We start from the raw sequence: 16,480 nt of genomic DNA on the forward strand, positions 1-16,480 counted from the left end.
TGAACATTTTTTGCTGCTGGGAGTGGAAATAGAATGTCAAAATGAATTGTTGCTTTTTCTTTATTAAATAGCAAGCAGAGGTCCAGGAAGACAGCAGTGATGAAGATGACGACGATGATGAAGTCTTTGGTTTTATAAGCTTCTTAAACTTAACTGAAAGGAAGGTTGGTATTCATGATTAACTTCTAGGCTGTCCTAAGTGAGGCTTTCTTCTGCTTTTCTGCCTTGTATAGCAAGCCTAGACAGTTGGTTCAGTATTCTGAATTTCTTTTCTTTCTAGTCCTGCATAACTTGCTGAAGGTCAAACATAAAGCTAAGATTAGAATAGAGAATTAAAATTAGGTGTAACAAGTAGTTCCAGGGCAACTGGACTGTCATCCTCTCGTATTTCTTCACTTTCATCTTTTGCAGATTTCAGTTTTTTCTGCTGAAGGTACTGGTGTTGTAGCTCCTAGTTGCATTCCTATCAGTTAAGAACTGTTGCTTACCCTCAGCTTCAGGGTTGGTAAATAATTTCAGAGACATTGTACAGTGCTTTAGGGACCACTTAGGAAATCGTTGATAGACCTCTTGAATATTCTCTTGAGGTTCATTTTCAAGATGTGTGAATGTAAAGGAAATGTATGCTTTGATTCTAGGGTACACAATGTGCTGAACAAATCAAGGAGCTGATTCTAAGCCGGTGTGAGAAAAATTGTGAACAGCATGTAGTTGAACAACTGGATAAGCTCCTAAAAGATGATACTAAGCCTGTGGGTTTCCTACTAAGTGAAAGATTCATTAATGTACCACCACAGATTGCTTTGCCCATGCACCAGCAGCTTCAGTAAGTTGTTTTTTTTTTTCTTGATGTGATGTTGAACAGTACTTTTCCTTCATATCTCTTCAGAAATCTTATTTATATAGAACTGTGTTAAGAGAACTGATACTATAGGTATAAGTAAGACATGAACTGAAAAAAAAAACGATTTTCATCTCATATGAGATGAAATTTCCTCTCCTCTGTGTTTTTTTAAATACTTTTTACATCCTCAGGCTTTTCAAACAATACATTTAAGATGGTATCGCAGCACATATTTTTAAGAGATTTCCTCTAAAGAAATAGCTATGTGTGTATTATAGTTTGTCTTTGTACTGCAGATTATTTTCATGTTGATCTAGGAAGATTTTAAAATTGTAACTTTGCTAATATAGAGCAACTTGGATATTTCTGATCATGTGTTAACATCTGGCTCTGGAACGGAAGTTTTGGATTGAGGGACAGTCTTAGAAGGTGGATAAGTTCTGGCCCATGAAAACCATATGCAGTATTTTGATTAGTTTCGGATAAATGAGTGAAGCAGGTTAGGTGATGGTTGATCTCTTCTGAATTCTTGTATTTACACCATAGGTTGGGTGACAGTAAGTAAACAAATCAGCTGTGATACGATGGCATATTGTTTTAATGCCACATTGAGAACCAGGAAATCATGTTGGTAAAGGAACTCTAGTAATTGAACGAAGATGTGTTGTTTTTGTTGTTTTTTTTTTCCCCTCTCTGTGAGGTGAGATTAGAAGTCAGATTAGGTTGGCTGCTGTTAGGCTCGTTCAAACAGTAACATAGCCCTTCAAGGAATTACTACTTTTATATGAAAGAAAACATGTAGATAGGGTTAGTCAGTAAGGTTTTTAAATTAAAAAACGAGGTACTCGAGGGCTTGATCTTGAGGTTTACTGCTAGGACTGCACTTGTCACAACTCAAATTCATATCCGTCTCTCTGTCTTAACGGTTTTAGAGCATTGCAGTGATAATGTGTAACACAAGGGTGGGCAAGAGTATCTTCTGGCTGTTAGAGCTCCTCATGGAAGTGATAAAGTGATGTATTTCAAGGAGAGCTGCACTTCAAATCCTTTTAAATACTTTCTTTGCCGTGAACAATATTCTGGAAAAAAGATATGTTGGCAGAGGGAGGTGAAAAGACATCCTTATTTTTATTGATTTAAAGTGCAAATAGTGTGTTAAGTACTAGGAATGCGTATACAAATTTTTTTTTTCTGAGGCACCAGTAAAAGAATAGGATGCAGTACAAATATACTTTCTATTCTAATACATCATAAGTTTTACTTTTACACTGCTGAAGGTTTAAATTGTGTGTGTAAACATTTATTTTTAACTTGCACCTCTAAACATTAATTTATCTTTAGGAAAGAGTTGACGGAAGCACAGAGAACAAACAAACCATGTGGAAAGTGCCACTATTACATTCTTATCAGCAAGACCTTTACAGAAGCTGCAAAGAGCAATTCTAAGAAGAGAGAAGGGAAGAGAAATCAGCAAAAGGAGGAATTAATGTTTGCAAACGCAGAGGAAGAATTCTTTTATGAGGTAACATACTCGATTCGATTAGTTCAAAATGTTTATTTTTTCTTTACAACATCTACAAAAAGGTGTACCACCATAAATTCGAGGGATATTTTTACAAAGATACGGTTACATATTTCTCCATAATAAACAACCCCAGTTCCCTCAGCAACTCTTCATGTCTTTTGTTTTCTAGTCCCTTCACCAATTTCATTGCTCTCCTCTGAACATGTTCCAGTAACTCATACTATTCTTCTTGTAGTGAGGGGCCCAAAACTGAACAAATTGCTTGAGGAGCAGTCTCACCAGTGCTGAGTACAGCGGGACAAGCGCTCCCTCAGTCCTGGGCACTGTATTTTCGATGCAGGCCAGGTTGCTGTTGGCCTTCTTGGCTACGTGGGCACGCTGCTGGCTCACGTTCAGCTGGCAGTTGACAAGCACCCATCAGTCCAAACTATTGATTAACCCTCTGCACTGGCATGAATTTACTAATGTGATTTGTATCAGGCCACAATTAGCATGATGGTAAGAATGCTGTTGCCTAGGTACTGCCTGTGGCAGCATTACTACCTGATACCAGAGCTGTGAGGTTGATGAAAAAAATGTGAAGGATACCTGCAATAGGCAGAGGCTTCAAGGGAAATATCAAGTGTTATTTTCTGTGTGTCTTGGCCTCAGAGAATTAACTCCATCTCTTTACTTATGTAGCGATGTTGAAGAGCCTTAACTGAACGTAATAATTGTCAGACTTGTGAATGAAATGTCCACGTTTTGAGGATGAATGAATAAATGGTAATGAATCTGGGCATTGAATTTAACAGCGTGTCCCAGGACTTCTGAGTGTTCCTTGCAACAATTTGTTACTCATTTTTAGTTTGGTTATTGGTGGAGTTCTTGTCTTTAATCTGAATAATAGCAAATGCAGACGACTTGCTAAACTGCTGACTGGAGAAGACCGGCTGTGAGCTTGTGAATTGCTGGTTGAGCAGGTTAGGTTTGTCAGAGGGGTTTAAGCTAACGTGATCTACGTAACAAGTGGTGTTTGAGAGCAGCAGCTCGAACAACAGGTAGTAGCTTGCAGGGTGCTCTAACTTAATCATGTGTCACAGCTTTAAACACTTAAAAGAATAAAGTTTCCAAAAAAAAACACGCAGAGTATTCTGTTGTTGGACTTTCAATCAGAACCTTCAGTACATGGTAACACTTAAAAACACAGATCTCATTTCCTTTTCTTCTAATGTAGTTAGACCAGTGTCAGAGAAACAGCTGTTGAGGCTTTGTTTAGATATAGTAATGCAATTAAATTTATTTCTCTGAGAATTCTTCCCAAGAAACTTAACAGATGCAAAGCTCTGCAGTTGTGTTGTTGGTATTGTGTGCAAAGCTGATGTGTCGATTTCCTTTTGGATGCTTGTTATTTTCAAAGACTCCTCAGAATATGGCCTTTGAAGATGAAAACAAGTAGACATCACTTCCCTTTTCTATTATACTCAGAACAAGTATATTAATATTAAGTGTAAAAATACTGAGATGAAAATATTACTTCTAATTTCCCAAGGCAGGCTGCCTACACAATTCTGGTCACAAGCGAAATCAAGAAAGGCAAGGATGCAGGAAATTAAATTAAAAACGTAATTTGAAACGCATAGAAACTTTCATTGTTTTTTTTTTTCTTTTTCCGAAGCTTTAAAAATGTTATTCTATAATGTTATTGTTTTGTGAAGAGCCCATTGTTTCTTCATTTCTGGCAGTGCCTACAGGATAAAGTCCTTGCACATGCATCATGGTTAATGGCACAAGTTCCTTGTGTAATCATTCATGACGTTCCTCTCTGCAGAGGCTATGATATGGCTATGATTATATTCCTTGGGAAGAAGAAAAATGTAACCGGGCACATTCTTGGATAATTATAGGGAGTACTGCTGTAGCCTCTGTGCAGCAACAAGTTTAGGGTTTTCTTTTTGTGTTTGTCACAACAGCTTTACCAACCGAAAATGAACTCTGTGTAAACATGCTATTAAAAAAATGAAGGGGAGAAGCCTGTGATGCCCATGCGTCTACCAGGTGTTACATTCTCAAAGACCTATTTTGTGTTTGTTTTTAAGTTATTTAGAGAAGCGTTTTAAAGACTAATTGTACGTTTTTATCTAAATTGTAATAATTTTCAACTCAAGTGGGTAGACTCAAACTGAACTTACTTTTCTTTGTAAGTCTTTCTAGCATTTTTAACAAAATAATTTAACACATTCTGAAGGATACTAGAATCCTTGTAATACTAGAATTCCTTCCTAATCCTTCAAGATTAGTCTCTGAACTTAAGAATATATATGCGCTGAATAAATTAGTGTTGGAGGGTATATCCTCCCCAGTCACACAACGTTAATTAGATTTCCATAAAATGGTATTAAATGCAGTGAGGCAGATACTTAGAGCTGAATAAAACAGAGAGATGCCTTCTTGCACTTGTCAGTTCCTTGGCTGTGCTTTATTCTGGTCCTTAAAATGTTATTGAGGGAGCAGAAGAAAAACTGTATTACAAACAGACTTGGAGTTGATTAAAAGTTTAGATTAAAACAATTGCTCAAATCGTTTGTTCTTTAGCAAAGCCACTCAATTAATTTGATGGTTCTTCCAGTCTTCCCAAATTCAATTTACAGCCTTGAGGTACAGTTAGTAAATAGCCAAACTGCAGGGAGACTGGAACTTAACTTTCCCTGCAAGGGTAGATGTTAGATTAGTTTTTCTCCTTAGGAGTTCAGTTTATACTTCATAAACTGGCTCATGTGACTACTAGAAATGCTTGTTAAGTAAATTTTTTCCTATCCATCAGGCCTTCCACATGTTGCCTGCCCCAAACAATCCCCTTTCATGTGGGCTCCATTCTGCCTGCAGTCTCTTACTGTTCCTCTCCTCTGGGTTTTGGCGGATCTGCTAATTCTCAAGATTACACAGCTAGTGGTTTGCTCTTGTTCCAGGGTTGAAGGTCTAGTATTATTAACCAATAATATTATTGACCATTTCTATTGCATCTAATATTAGGCACAATGGCTTCTAAGGGTCCACATTTCTTGATGCAATAATATGAAAGGAGATGCTGTTTTAAAACCATGTAAAATGAGTCACAGTAAGCAAATGAAGGGGTATTAGTTTTTCCTTTTTGTTTTTTATTCTGATGCTACCAAAATGTAATGATGGCAGTCATTTTAGAGTTTAATATGAGTTGTAAAATAAGGTGAAAAGCAAATAGTTTAATGCACTTAATAGTGGATTCTGTTGTAGGTTGTGTTGGTGGACTTTCAACAGGGAAGAAAATAACTTTTTCTTCTTAACAAGCATGTGCATGATAGGATCATTAATTTTACTTTGTTTAGGTGATGTATTATCTTCAGGCTAATCAAAACACTTAATCCTAATGCATTTATTTCTGTTGCTTAGAAAGCTCTTCTGAAGTTCAACTATTCTGTGCAAGAGGAAAGTGACACCTGTTTGGGCGGCAGATGGTCCTTTGATGATGTACCGATGAAACCTTTGCGGACTGTTATGGTAGTTCCAGCTGATGGAATTAGTGCAATTATGGATAAACTCAAAGACTATCTCTCTCCATGAACTTTCCTATAAAGTTTTTTTTTATAAATCAGACATGCAAAACTTTATATTTTTCAGAAGATTACTATGGAGTTAACGGTTTTGTACTACTGAAATGCTTCCTCTGTACACTTAAAAGACAAGTAGTTGGTACAACTAAAAATACCCATCAAATTAATATTTCACAATATTGTATCTTACTATACTTTGGTATCATCATTAAGCAGTCAATAAAAGTCCAGTGTTACAAAAAAAACCCTGAAGAACTTCTCAAAATGTTTTTAACCAGATCTAAGTCATATATTACGATGTAACAAAACAATGTGTGCAGCTCCTTTTGTTAACAAAAGTGCTTCTGTATGTTTTCTTCTGGTAAATACATTTATGCTAGAAGTTCAAAATAACTACATGAGTTAAGATGGAGATGTATAGTACATATACTGTTTTATTTATATTGATCTAATATATGATAGTCTAAAATCATTGAATAATGCATCTTTGTTCCGTGGGAGCTTGGTGATATTTTTCATTTTCTTTGTTGTCATTGTTCGTTTTCTGTTCCTCCTTCATGGCTGAAACAGGTGACAAGTGATTGATCGCTTCCTGCAGAATATCCTTACTTTCACTAGGAGGAAGATTGCTAAAATAGTACTGAGGTGTCAACTTCACGAACCTGTTGAAGAAATAAGGCAAAACTAGTATTATTTAATTGATTTTTGAAGTGTTTGGATAGCTATTTTCAGACTTATACAAGAGACTATCAATACGCTGATGCATACAGCTACAAAACTGGTATTTAAACTCAAAAACAAAGCTGTCTGGAAGATGTAGTAGTGATTTGTGCTTTCAGTAGGCTTGCTGGACTTAATATCCTCTGCCTATGCATCAGGTGATTTTGGTTCATTGTGGTTCAGTTCTCAGTACTGCAGATTGCATTAAATAGTAATTTCTCAGGATTTTGAACATACTTTTTGTTCAATAAGAGTAGGAGAAGACTTTCTTACAACCACTGGAAATAAAAGAGAGGACAGTGAAATGCTTATTCTCCAGTACAAAGAGCGTTTTGCAGAGAAGAGGCTGTAGTCTTTTCTTGAATTCATAAACAGTTGGTATGGAATGATTTAGTTGGCTGGGTACATAAAACATGTCAAGAAAAAGATTTGCTGGAAAATAGCTTTTCAGGAAACAAATAATTTTCCTGCTAGATTAATCTATAAGTACACAGTGTCAACTTTTCCTTGATTTTTTTTTCCATATATATTACCTTGTAAGAGCTTTTGCATCTTGTAAGGTGTTTTTTCAGTGGATGAATTGATAACAGTTACAGTGGCAGACACTGAGGCTCACTCAGTGCCTGAATCAGTTATGAGACAAAGGATTTCTCAGCTGAACTAGAAGATAGCTACTTTTATGAAAACAAAAAAGGAAAAGACACTAGTTGATTTGTTCTGCAAGCATTGCTCTCAATATGCACGTACATCCTGACCCTGTTTATGACTTAAGTTTTGTTTTTTTGTGGTAGAGACCCGAGTGAAGAAGTGGTGTCACCATTGTTAACTTACAGATCAGGGGATATCTCAGAGACGACTCTGATGAAATTGTCTTCTGATATACTGAACTCGTGGAACAAAACCCACTCAGGAATTCTTCTGGTGTTGTAATATGATGAGAAAGGATGAAGCTGGGCTACTTGCCTGTGTGCTAACATTAAGTAGTTACCTGAGCCATCTACGTCACGAGCAATCTAAAAAAGCAAAGAGTTATCCATTACTTAATTGAATGTACAAGACGCATAGATCACTGTTTCCCTATTATATTCAATCCAGACATTAAACTTGTTTCTAGATATTTGCATGGGGAGAACATAAACCTATTCCCAAATTTCTGGGGGAAAGCTAGGGACTGAATACTGTGAAATGGGGTTTACTGTTAAGGAGAATGTTGATTTGAAAGGAAACCATCTGCAACAAATATGGACAGGCTTATACAGTAAATGTATGAACTGGGTGGTGGGCTTTGAAGGGTCTATGCACAAACAGATGTATTCTTAAAAATTGGAAGACTTTAAAAAACTGTGGGGCACTTGAAGTAATAACTTATCTGGAGGAATCATTCTTGTATTTTTGGGTAGGGCACAGTGATGTACAGGAAAGCATGCTGTCAAGTGGAAATAAAGCATTAATCTTTCTTATTTATGTGCACAATTAGAGTTACCTCATTTGCTTGAGATGAAGAAAGCTGTTTATTACGTATACCTAAACATTCGACAAGTGTATTTCAGTGTATTTCCACAAAAAAACATCTTCAAAAAGGAAATAATATCTGAGAAAACATTACAAGTTAGAGCTTTTTGAGGTGAAAAAGTTCTTTTGAGTGAAAGGCATGTTGACAGCGTTCTTTTTGCAGCAAAGTATGTGGACTTCATGCTGTGATAGCTGAACACCAGAGAGAAGATTGGAATCAGCTAAAGTGTTTGTCTGATACGGTGTAGGAAAAGGGGCTTTTACCCTTTCTGATGATCAAAAGATTTCATTACCTAACTGAAGTTCTCTGAAAGAATTCTACGTAAGTTAACAACACAGTAAGATAAAACCACGGTATTTTTCCTTACATGCATAAAGTAACCAGATAAGAGAGCTTTCTTAATGTTTAGTGTATTTTCTTGTGATCCAAAGTCCGGTTCTGAAATGGGAAGTTCAATACGCTTCATAATCTCTACTAGTTCGGCTCTGATAATTTCTGCCATCCTCAGTGCAGAACAGCTTAGAAAATAATCACGACACCATTTTTCATTACTGTAGTCTGTGGAGGGAAAAACAGTATTTTGGCTTAAAGCACAGTCTTACTGATAGGTACTATTTGCAGAGATACTGCTCTGTAAAATGCTCTGACTGGTACAATAGATTAAACACAATTTAGAGCAAGTAGCTGTGTCAGAGCTGTCCGAAATTCTGCTATCAAGAGCCATATGGACAGCTTAGGCTCACTGATCTTGTCTGTAAAGCGAGTGGGCAATACTTGATATCTTCACGTAATTTTATCAAATTTTAGCTATTTTTTAATCAAAATATTAGACGTCCCTTACTTGGTACGTAAAAGGTAATAGCTTCAAATAGAATGACTGGCAACTGTATTTCCTGACTTTCTGGATTCAGGCTGGGACCCAGAAGTGAAATCATGTTTGTGGAGCTGGTGATATCGTGCGCTGTTAAAGGACAGTTTCTCTTGGACATTTCCGACATTCAACATTACCGAACGTGAAACAATCCTGCATTAGGACATCCTGCTGTCCTGTATTAGAAAGTGGAACTGCTGTTCTGGCATGTCTCCTGGCAGCAGAGAAGCTTCTTTCACCTGAAGAGTCCCTGAAAGTCCTTTTGTCTGCTGTATGGTTCCCTGGCTTTCATTTGGCTTCCCGTAAATGTCGTGAAAGTTACAACTTCCAATTTCTTCCCTTAAACCTTCCTTTTACTCTGACAACCACCTTAGCAATTGCTGGGCTGCTGGGAAATCAAGTCCCTCCTCAGCTGGGTTCGTGTCATTTCACATCTGAAACCTGGGTTTTGTGCTCTTATAGCAGGAAGCATCTTTCTGTTTTTCTACAATGTCACTTCAAATGACGATTGTAAAAGTGCTAATGTTGGGTGAGTGCTATTGTTGGGTGAGTTGTGCTGTCCTAGGTCACTTCTAATTAGTTAATAGACAAAAGTTTGTTAGCAAAGGCTGCCATCTTAGGTTTCTCCTCTCCCTGCAAATTAGCAATTCTAGAAAAAATTCAAAAAGGGTTTATGAACCTAATACCAACAATGACTGTTCCTTAAAAAAAAAAAAAAAAAAAAAAAGGCTTTATTTGGTCTGACATGGGTACACTTACGTTGGCTTGTGGAGTTTGCAGCCGCTTCCCTGAAGGCATTGAAGACATTGATAAGAGTGAAGTGATCTCCTGCAGGGTGTGAGAATTTTCTCCAGCAAGTAAGAGCAATCTCTTCTGTTTCAGGAGGCGTGTGTAAGAAGCAATTAGGAGCTTAGGAAAAAAACAAAAATAAAATCAAGCTGATAGTTATTAAGATGCTTAGATACATGCACAAACCAGGCACTCTAGTCAATAACTCCGCCTGTATTTCTGCTTTGTTTTTATTTTTCTCAGTTTCCTGTAATCTTCAATGTTGGGTTGCTGCTGAAGAACTGAGTCTAGTAAGATTTCAACAGCGGCTCTTGCAAAAGGGCTAAGTTTGTGTCACATCCATGAAAAAAGTCCTCCTGTTAACGACCTCCTATAATCTAAATGTTCTGGCTACAGACTTCACAAGCGCAGTGCTCGGGGCCAGCTGGTTTGTGCCACAATGCTACGTAGGAGCAGAGTGATCCACCAGGACAGGATGGGACGAGCACTTTAAGTTATGTTCATTTCATAAATTATTATATTGGAAGTGGAGAAACAAGATCACAAAGTAATTATTTGTAGGTCAACAGTTCAATATTGTCTATAATTAGAAATTTCCCCTAATTTACTTCTCCACTCTGTAATGAATGTGCATGAATGTAATGAGATAAGAAGGTGCATTTGGAAGGAATGTTCTGTGCATGCTCTGACAAAAGGCTGGAAGCTAACGGGGCATCTGAAACACAGAATTGGAGTGCTACTTACAAATTTGGTACTTGTCTTTCGTTGCATGCTCAAAATCAGGACTTAAGCAGCCAAAGACACTCATTTACTTGAAAAAGCAGGATGTGAACAATACAAGTTTGCCTTTGGATTGCCCCTGTGAACAGACTTTGAAAAAGTCGACGTGTTTTTGGCAGGTGGCCCAAGCCATGCAGTAAGACCCGAATTAGGAGTACCTGTTACCATGGCTGCAATGGTGAGCATTTCATCAACGCACTCGAATTCACAGGAAGCCAGAATCGACTTTGACAGTTGTGGATCCAGGGGAAATTCTGACATAATGATTCCAAATTCGGAAAGGTTTCCGTCGTTATCCAGTGCCGCTAGGTAATCGAGATCTTCCAAAGCCTGCATCAGGCTTTCAGGAGCTAACAAAAAGGAAAAATACTTCAAATTCCTGAGAATGGCTGCATGTAAATGAATGTCTGAATTCTCACTGCAATACTTCTGTTGTATGTTTTCTATGTGAAAATGATAGAAGTCAGCTTCCATTATTTGACGATGGGTAAGAAGCAGTAGTAGTAAATGAGATGAACTGAAGGCTGAGAACATTCAGGAGGAAATTTAAGGAGGAAAATAAGGGGTAACAACTGTAAGGCTGAAAATAACCATTGATCCTTATTCTACAAGAACAGTTTTTGTTAAAAGTCAAGACAATGCTGACTACAGTATTAAAAATAACAGAAATTACTCAAAGAATACTTATTTCTTTTGTGTGTATACTCTTTAGTGGTTGGTGGTCAAGTAACAACAGCTCTAAGAAGGATAACCATGAAACCAGGGTCAGGGGAGAAGACAAGCATTTACAGGAGTTGTACATGTCTTACCAATCCTGCAGGTATATAGAGTATTTGCTTTTATTTTTTTTTTCTCTTTACGGAATTTCTCACGATGCCAGAAGAATAATGGGAACATAGTAAAAGAAAATGTCTCCCTAGCAAATGGCTGTACTTTCTCACTGTTCACACGAAATGAAATGTTCAATTTTGCCTTACTGTAGGTTATAACTTCCTTATAACCTGTATGAGAAGCGAGAGCAGCGAGGCAGAAAAAATGATGAGTGAGTATAGGAAAATAATTAGGTAGGCTGAGAGACTACTTGGGGGAGAAAAAGAGAAAAATGTAGCAAATAAATGGGTGAATTTGGGCCGCATAGGGTGAGAAGGGAGCACGTGTATGAGATGGACTCAAACAGAGGCAAACATGAGGGAGATCATGAGCTAGAGCTGAATATTTAAGGTGCATGTCTGAACAGTGACAGCAGGAGAACAAGGACCAAAGTGATGGTTTTCATATCTTCGAAGTCAGAGGAAGGCAAGTGGAGGTCTGCCAGGAGTGTTCAGCGGGGAGTTTTGCTTCTGCATACATTGAACACCGAGCTTTCAGGCTGAAGTGCTCTTTTTTCTGAAGACTGCTGGAGTATGGACACAATTTAATCAGTTTTGTTCAGTGGCTTATTAAGCTTATTCTGTGAGGATGAGAGTACCTCTGCAAGTCATAGGTGTGCATTCCTCAGACGGAAGGGGGTGAACGAAAACAACAACCCACAAGATTTGAAGATGCAGAAAATGGCTTATATGCACAGACAAAATATCCCCTTTTCATCAGTTATCATTACATCTCATCGGTTACTTCTCGAGAGACAAAAAGATGGTATTTGCAGTAGCTCTTCTGAACCTCTCAGCTGCATGGGAATAAATAGCAAAGGGGCTTGACAAAGGTTCTGTTTTTCATCAAGTATCCTGCTGAATTTCTCCTTTACTTTTTTCCACTATTTTATCTTGCTTTTCTGCATCTGAAGCTGTGGAAGACAGAATCTTTTTCTGTATATCTTGGCCCCTGTACTATTATTGACTGCTTTCCCCCTACTCCAGTTTAAGAGCTCTTTGATATTTTCCCTCTGTGTTGCGGATAACAAACCCCAGTCCCTCTGAAGTTTATGGCAAAAATTGTATTACAGCAGGACTTGCCCCTTCCCCAGCCAAGCATGCCCTGGAAAACTGATGACTGCACTGTCAATTTTTTCAGATCTCTGTGGGCTGCTGCCAGTTTGCATATAATTGCCCCAAGATCTCTAAGTTAAAAAAAAATGTACACAAGCAGGCTGTGTGTTTAGAGTTGTATGTTTGTTAATAGATGACTAGAAATCATTTCTTGCTTTCTTCTGCATCGTGAAGATTAAAAGCAAAGACAGCCAGTAAGGATTTGGTAGGTCACCTTTAGCCATAACACCGACCTCCGGGTGCCTGGCCTTCCCGCAGCAAAGTCTTGACTTTGGTTTTTTTCTTAATTGGCAACAAACTGTTTGTTTATTGTCATCACTTTGCTCTGTAATTAACTGGGTATAATGAATTAAAGAAAAAAGTGAAATGAGAAGCAAGCAAACACCTGTTGTTTTTAACTCTTTTCAGTTAATAATGTAGGAAGAGGAAAATACTTTATTAATTCCCTTTACATTTTTTCTGCTTTTGCAGAACTTCTCCAGAGTGTAAATCTGTTATTGTTATGATTTAATCTTAAAACAGTTACTATTCATTTTCAGAGAAATTCTCTCAGGATTCTATAAATTTCAGTCAAAACTCTTCAGTTTTAACCTGTTTAATTTAATATTAGAGTTCACATGGGTTTCTGCCTAGAGAGAACATTTATTATCAGACATACAAGGTACAATGGAGTAAGAGGTGAGGCCTTGCAAAAGCTGAAGCATCTGAATAGAAAATACTTAAGATATTTAAGGAAATGAAAAGTAACATCTGATGAAGAATGAGAGTCACTGATAGGAAAGAGTTATCAGTGACTGAAAATACAGGGGAATTAGAGTCGTCATTCAGACATATAGTAATTACTAGGAAATCAAGGAAAACTAATTTCCAGAAATCAACAAAGTAGTTTGTGCCATAAGTTACAAAATATATGGTTATATGGCAGTCAATTTCAATTCCCTGATAGCATCAGTAATTTGCATTTTTATGCACTAGAGTTAGTTGCCTCGAGATTTATAAGCACAAATTACTTCCCAATTTTGCTATCAGTGTTACATTAAAAAAAAAAAAAAAGTTGACTCCTAAAGTTGTATAGTGTTAGAAAAGACAAGATGGTAAAAGTAGATTAAGCAGGTGAAGGAATAGTAAGAAAATGAAAATTGGAATAGGGGTTTCGTATATTAGTCTGCATTTTGAGGCACAAACTCAGTCAATAAAAAGCCATTGTAAAGGCAGCAAATGCTCATTTAAGGGTTCTTTTAGATATTATTCTTATATTAATACAATGTAATTATATGTAGTAATGTCATTTAATGTATATCATGATAAATAAAATTAGTATAAATGCTTAAATATGGAAAGCTTTTCTTTAAAGAACGGCCTGCATTGTCTTATAATGATGCAAGCATCATTATTTTTAGGGCCGCTGCTGCCATGGAGGCAAACCGCGAGGCTTGGTGACTCAGCTGCTGCTTTCACAGGAGCAAAGTCAAAAAGAAGCTCTCAAGACACATCCTGTACTTTCAACAAGAAGCTGTCACATCCCTGGAAGTTTGAAAGTTATTTCCTTCTCCGATATTTTCTTTCCCTTGCCTGTGTTCTTTGGCTACTTAAGGCTGGATTGCTCTGGACTTGTCTCAGGGAAGCTGGACCACTTTTATTAATTACACATCCTACTGGTGATGGTCACACGTGGGCTTTGTAAAGCAAATGTGTAGCTAAATGTCGTTGTTAGCATTGAAATTGTTTATTGAGGGTTTCAAGCTAACTTAAAATGACATTCTTAGTTTCACAGCTTTTTGCAGCTTTGACATGAACAGAGTAAGCTGTTTCTAAAGGTAGCTGCACCTTTAATCTTTTCTGTATCACATCCTACACGCCAGAAATTGAAGCCCTTACTGGGTGATAAAATAAATATGAAAGTGTTACTCTTGTTGCATAAGGAAGCAAATGATTTAGTGATTTGCCCAAAGTTCTACAAAGAATGAGTATTAGAGACAGGAATGAAAGGTACAGTTCATGATTATTAATAGTCCATTGAACTGGCATATCATGCTTATCTGGAGGATCTAACTTGACAGGCCCTGTGTTCTCATCTCCTACTCAGTGAAAGTTTTGAGTGCCTAAAATACCAATTTCTTGATAGATCTTCCCTTTCCACAGAAATAACTGTAGGAAAGTTAGAGCTGAAGTGGATGTCAGGGTAGCTCTTAGAAAGTTGGAGCTGAAACAGATGTCAGGTGAAGGGACATTGTCTTTAAAGAGCTGATTCGCTGCCTGGCAAACCACAAGTTTTTCCACTTTCTATTAGGTTTAACAGCATGAAGAGCTGCCAGAGTAATTACTGCAGGGAGACCAGCTCTGGGGAATGGCGTTTTCTGTTTTTGTTTGTTTGTTTGTTTTAACATTACTCTTTGGATAACGAACTGAAGATATGGAGAAATCTAGTGCCAGGTTTTCTTTGAATTATGCAAAGATTTTTTCTTGGTATTTGTTTCTTAGGACAAGCTTCTGTGTGCAGATTTCATCTTGAATCTCTTTTTTTTCCCTGTAACTTCTGAGGCTCGATTTTTTGTATGAGTCTGTTACGCTCTGATGCTACCAATTCTATAGCTATTATTTTGAAATTATAGTTATAATTGATCATTAAAATTCCTTTGCCAAACTCATACTTTGTAGCCTTTCTATTCCTGCTTATGCTGCTGCTTCACGCCTCCGAGCTGGCTGGTAATGGACCCTACTGTGCTGTTCTGCCAGAGGGGACAGCCAGGATATGGGGGCTGACCTGTGTTTTCCTGACATAAATGCCCTGAGTTACAGCCACGCTGCAGGGCTAACAGTGACTGTGAAGGAAGTCAGGTTTCTTTCTGCTTTGTGTCATCCTCAAGGCATATAGATGACTGTGCAACAAGCAGTTATCCACAGAGTATAATTTAAAGTCCTGTAAGTGTGAAAAAATATTTAATATTAATAATATTTAATAATTAATATGGTTTATTTTGTTACTTTTTACTGAATGACATGAGCTTAGTCTAGCTTTAACAGTACTGGGCCACCCCTCCCCGTTTTGGGGTACCCTCTGTGGGGCAGTGGTAGCAGCTCCCTGTTCGAAGCAGGTGGCTGCATGCAGCATGCTATGTGCTCGGTTGTTGGGTGCCCAGGCTGCAGTACAGAATGCAAAGTGTGTGGCCATATCTACGCTATCAGAAAGCTTTCCATTATGCGATATGTAATACTATTTAATCAATCAAGTTCCGAAATTAAAACATAAAAGAATCGACAACTGAGCTTCGAGTAACAAATCCGCCATGAAGTGCTCTCTGTTGAGCAGACCTCGCGTGGCTTCTGTCTTTGACACACTCTGTTTCTAATGAAAGAACACACAAACAAATTTTCTCTGAAACGATTTGAAATGATACACATTTATACAACTCCTGTTACTATGGATATTCTAGAAATACCTGCTCAGTGGAGTTACAATAGCATAGGTCTCAAATGTCATGGGATCCATGGCCATCGACAAATATTTTAATCTGAAAATTGCTTATGATAATTCTGCACAAATGCAGAATCTGCAAACTGCTTTCACCTTGATTTCTTACGGAAATTTTACATGGCTTAGTCTTTATACTGATTTGCATAGTTTAAATAAGGATTTTCCAGTGATTTACAGTGATGCATAATGTTGCGGCAATCTATGTGAAAAGAGTTCTTTTCTCCCATTATATAACACAATAAAGATCTAGCTGATTAACTGATAAACATGTAAGGACATCGCTATTATAGTGGCACAGGAATTCAAATAATGCACTTCAGAACTGCAGTGCCAAATACATTTTCATATGGCTCATGAATTCTAAAAAGGGTAACAAGTCTGCTGCATTTGCTCATCTTGATTATAGCAT

General features: G+C 37.5%; 2 protein-coding genes and 1 long non-coding RNA gene across 4 annotated transcripts in view; 2 read left to right on the forward strand and 1 right to left on the reverse strand.

Moving 5' to 3' along the window:
- BCCIP (BRCA2 and CDKN1A interacting protein) overlaps positions 1-6,183 on the forward strand; it is a 10,100-nt gene extending 3,917 nt beyond the window's left edge. For both annotated transcript variants that reach the window (XM_080598533.1, XM_080598532.1), the window contains 4 exons: positions 72-164; positions 639-826; positions 2,186-2,366; positions 5,778-6,183. In XM_080598533.1, the coding sequence (XP_080454659.1) occupies positions 72-164; positions 639-826; positions 2,186-2,366; positions 5,778-5,948 (633 nt within the window). In that variant the 3' untranslated portion in view covers positions 5,949-6,183. The remainder of the gene's footprint in view (positions 1-71; positions 165-638; positions 827-2,185; positions 2,367-5,777) is intronic.
- DHX32 (DEAH-box helicase 32 (putative)) overlaps positions 5,843-16,480 on the reverse strand; it is a 25,215-nt gene continuing 14,577 nt past the window's right edge. Inside the window, exons 7-11 of the mRNA XM_080598541.1 lie at positions 10,770-10,961; positions 9,802-9,951; positions 8,539-8,729; positions 7,490-7,671; positions 5,843-6,600 (exon numbers count right to left, since the gene is read on the reverse strand). Of these exons, the coding sequence (XP_080454667.1) occupies positions 6,408-6,600; positions 7,490-7,671; positions 8,539-8,729; positions 9,802-9,951; positions 10,770-10,961 (908 nt within the window). The 3' untranslated portion in view covers positions 5,843-6,407. The remainder of the gene's footprint in view (positions 6,601-7,489; positions 7,672-8,538; positions 8,730-9,801; positions 9,952-10,769; positions 10,962-16,480) is intronic.
- LOC308197666 lies at positions 10,958-15,408 on the forward strand. The gene is made up of 2 exons (XR_013953215.1): positions 10,958-13,274; positions 13,997-15,408. It is a non-coding gene; the product is annotated as an uncharacterized lncRNA (long non-coding RNA).

Source organism: Anser brachyrhynchus (genome assembly GCF_964034855.1).
Source record: "Anser brachyrhynchus genome assembly, chromosome: 6".
Taxonomy (NCBI): domain Eukaryota; kingdom Metazoa; phylum Chordata; class Aves; order Anseriformes; family Anatidae; genus Anser; species Anser brachyrhynchus.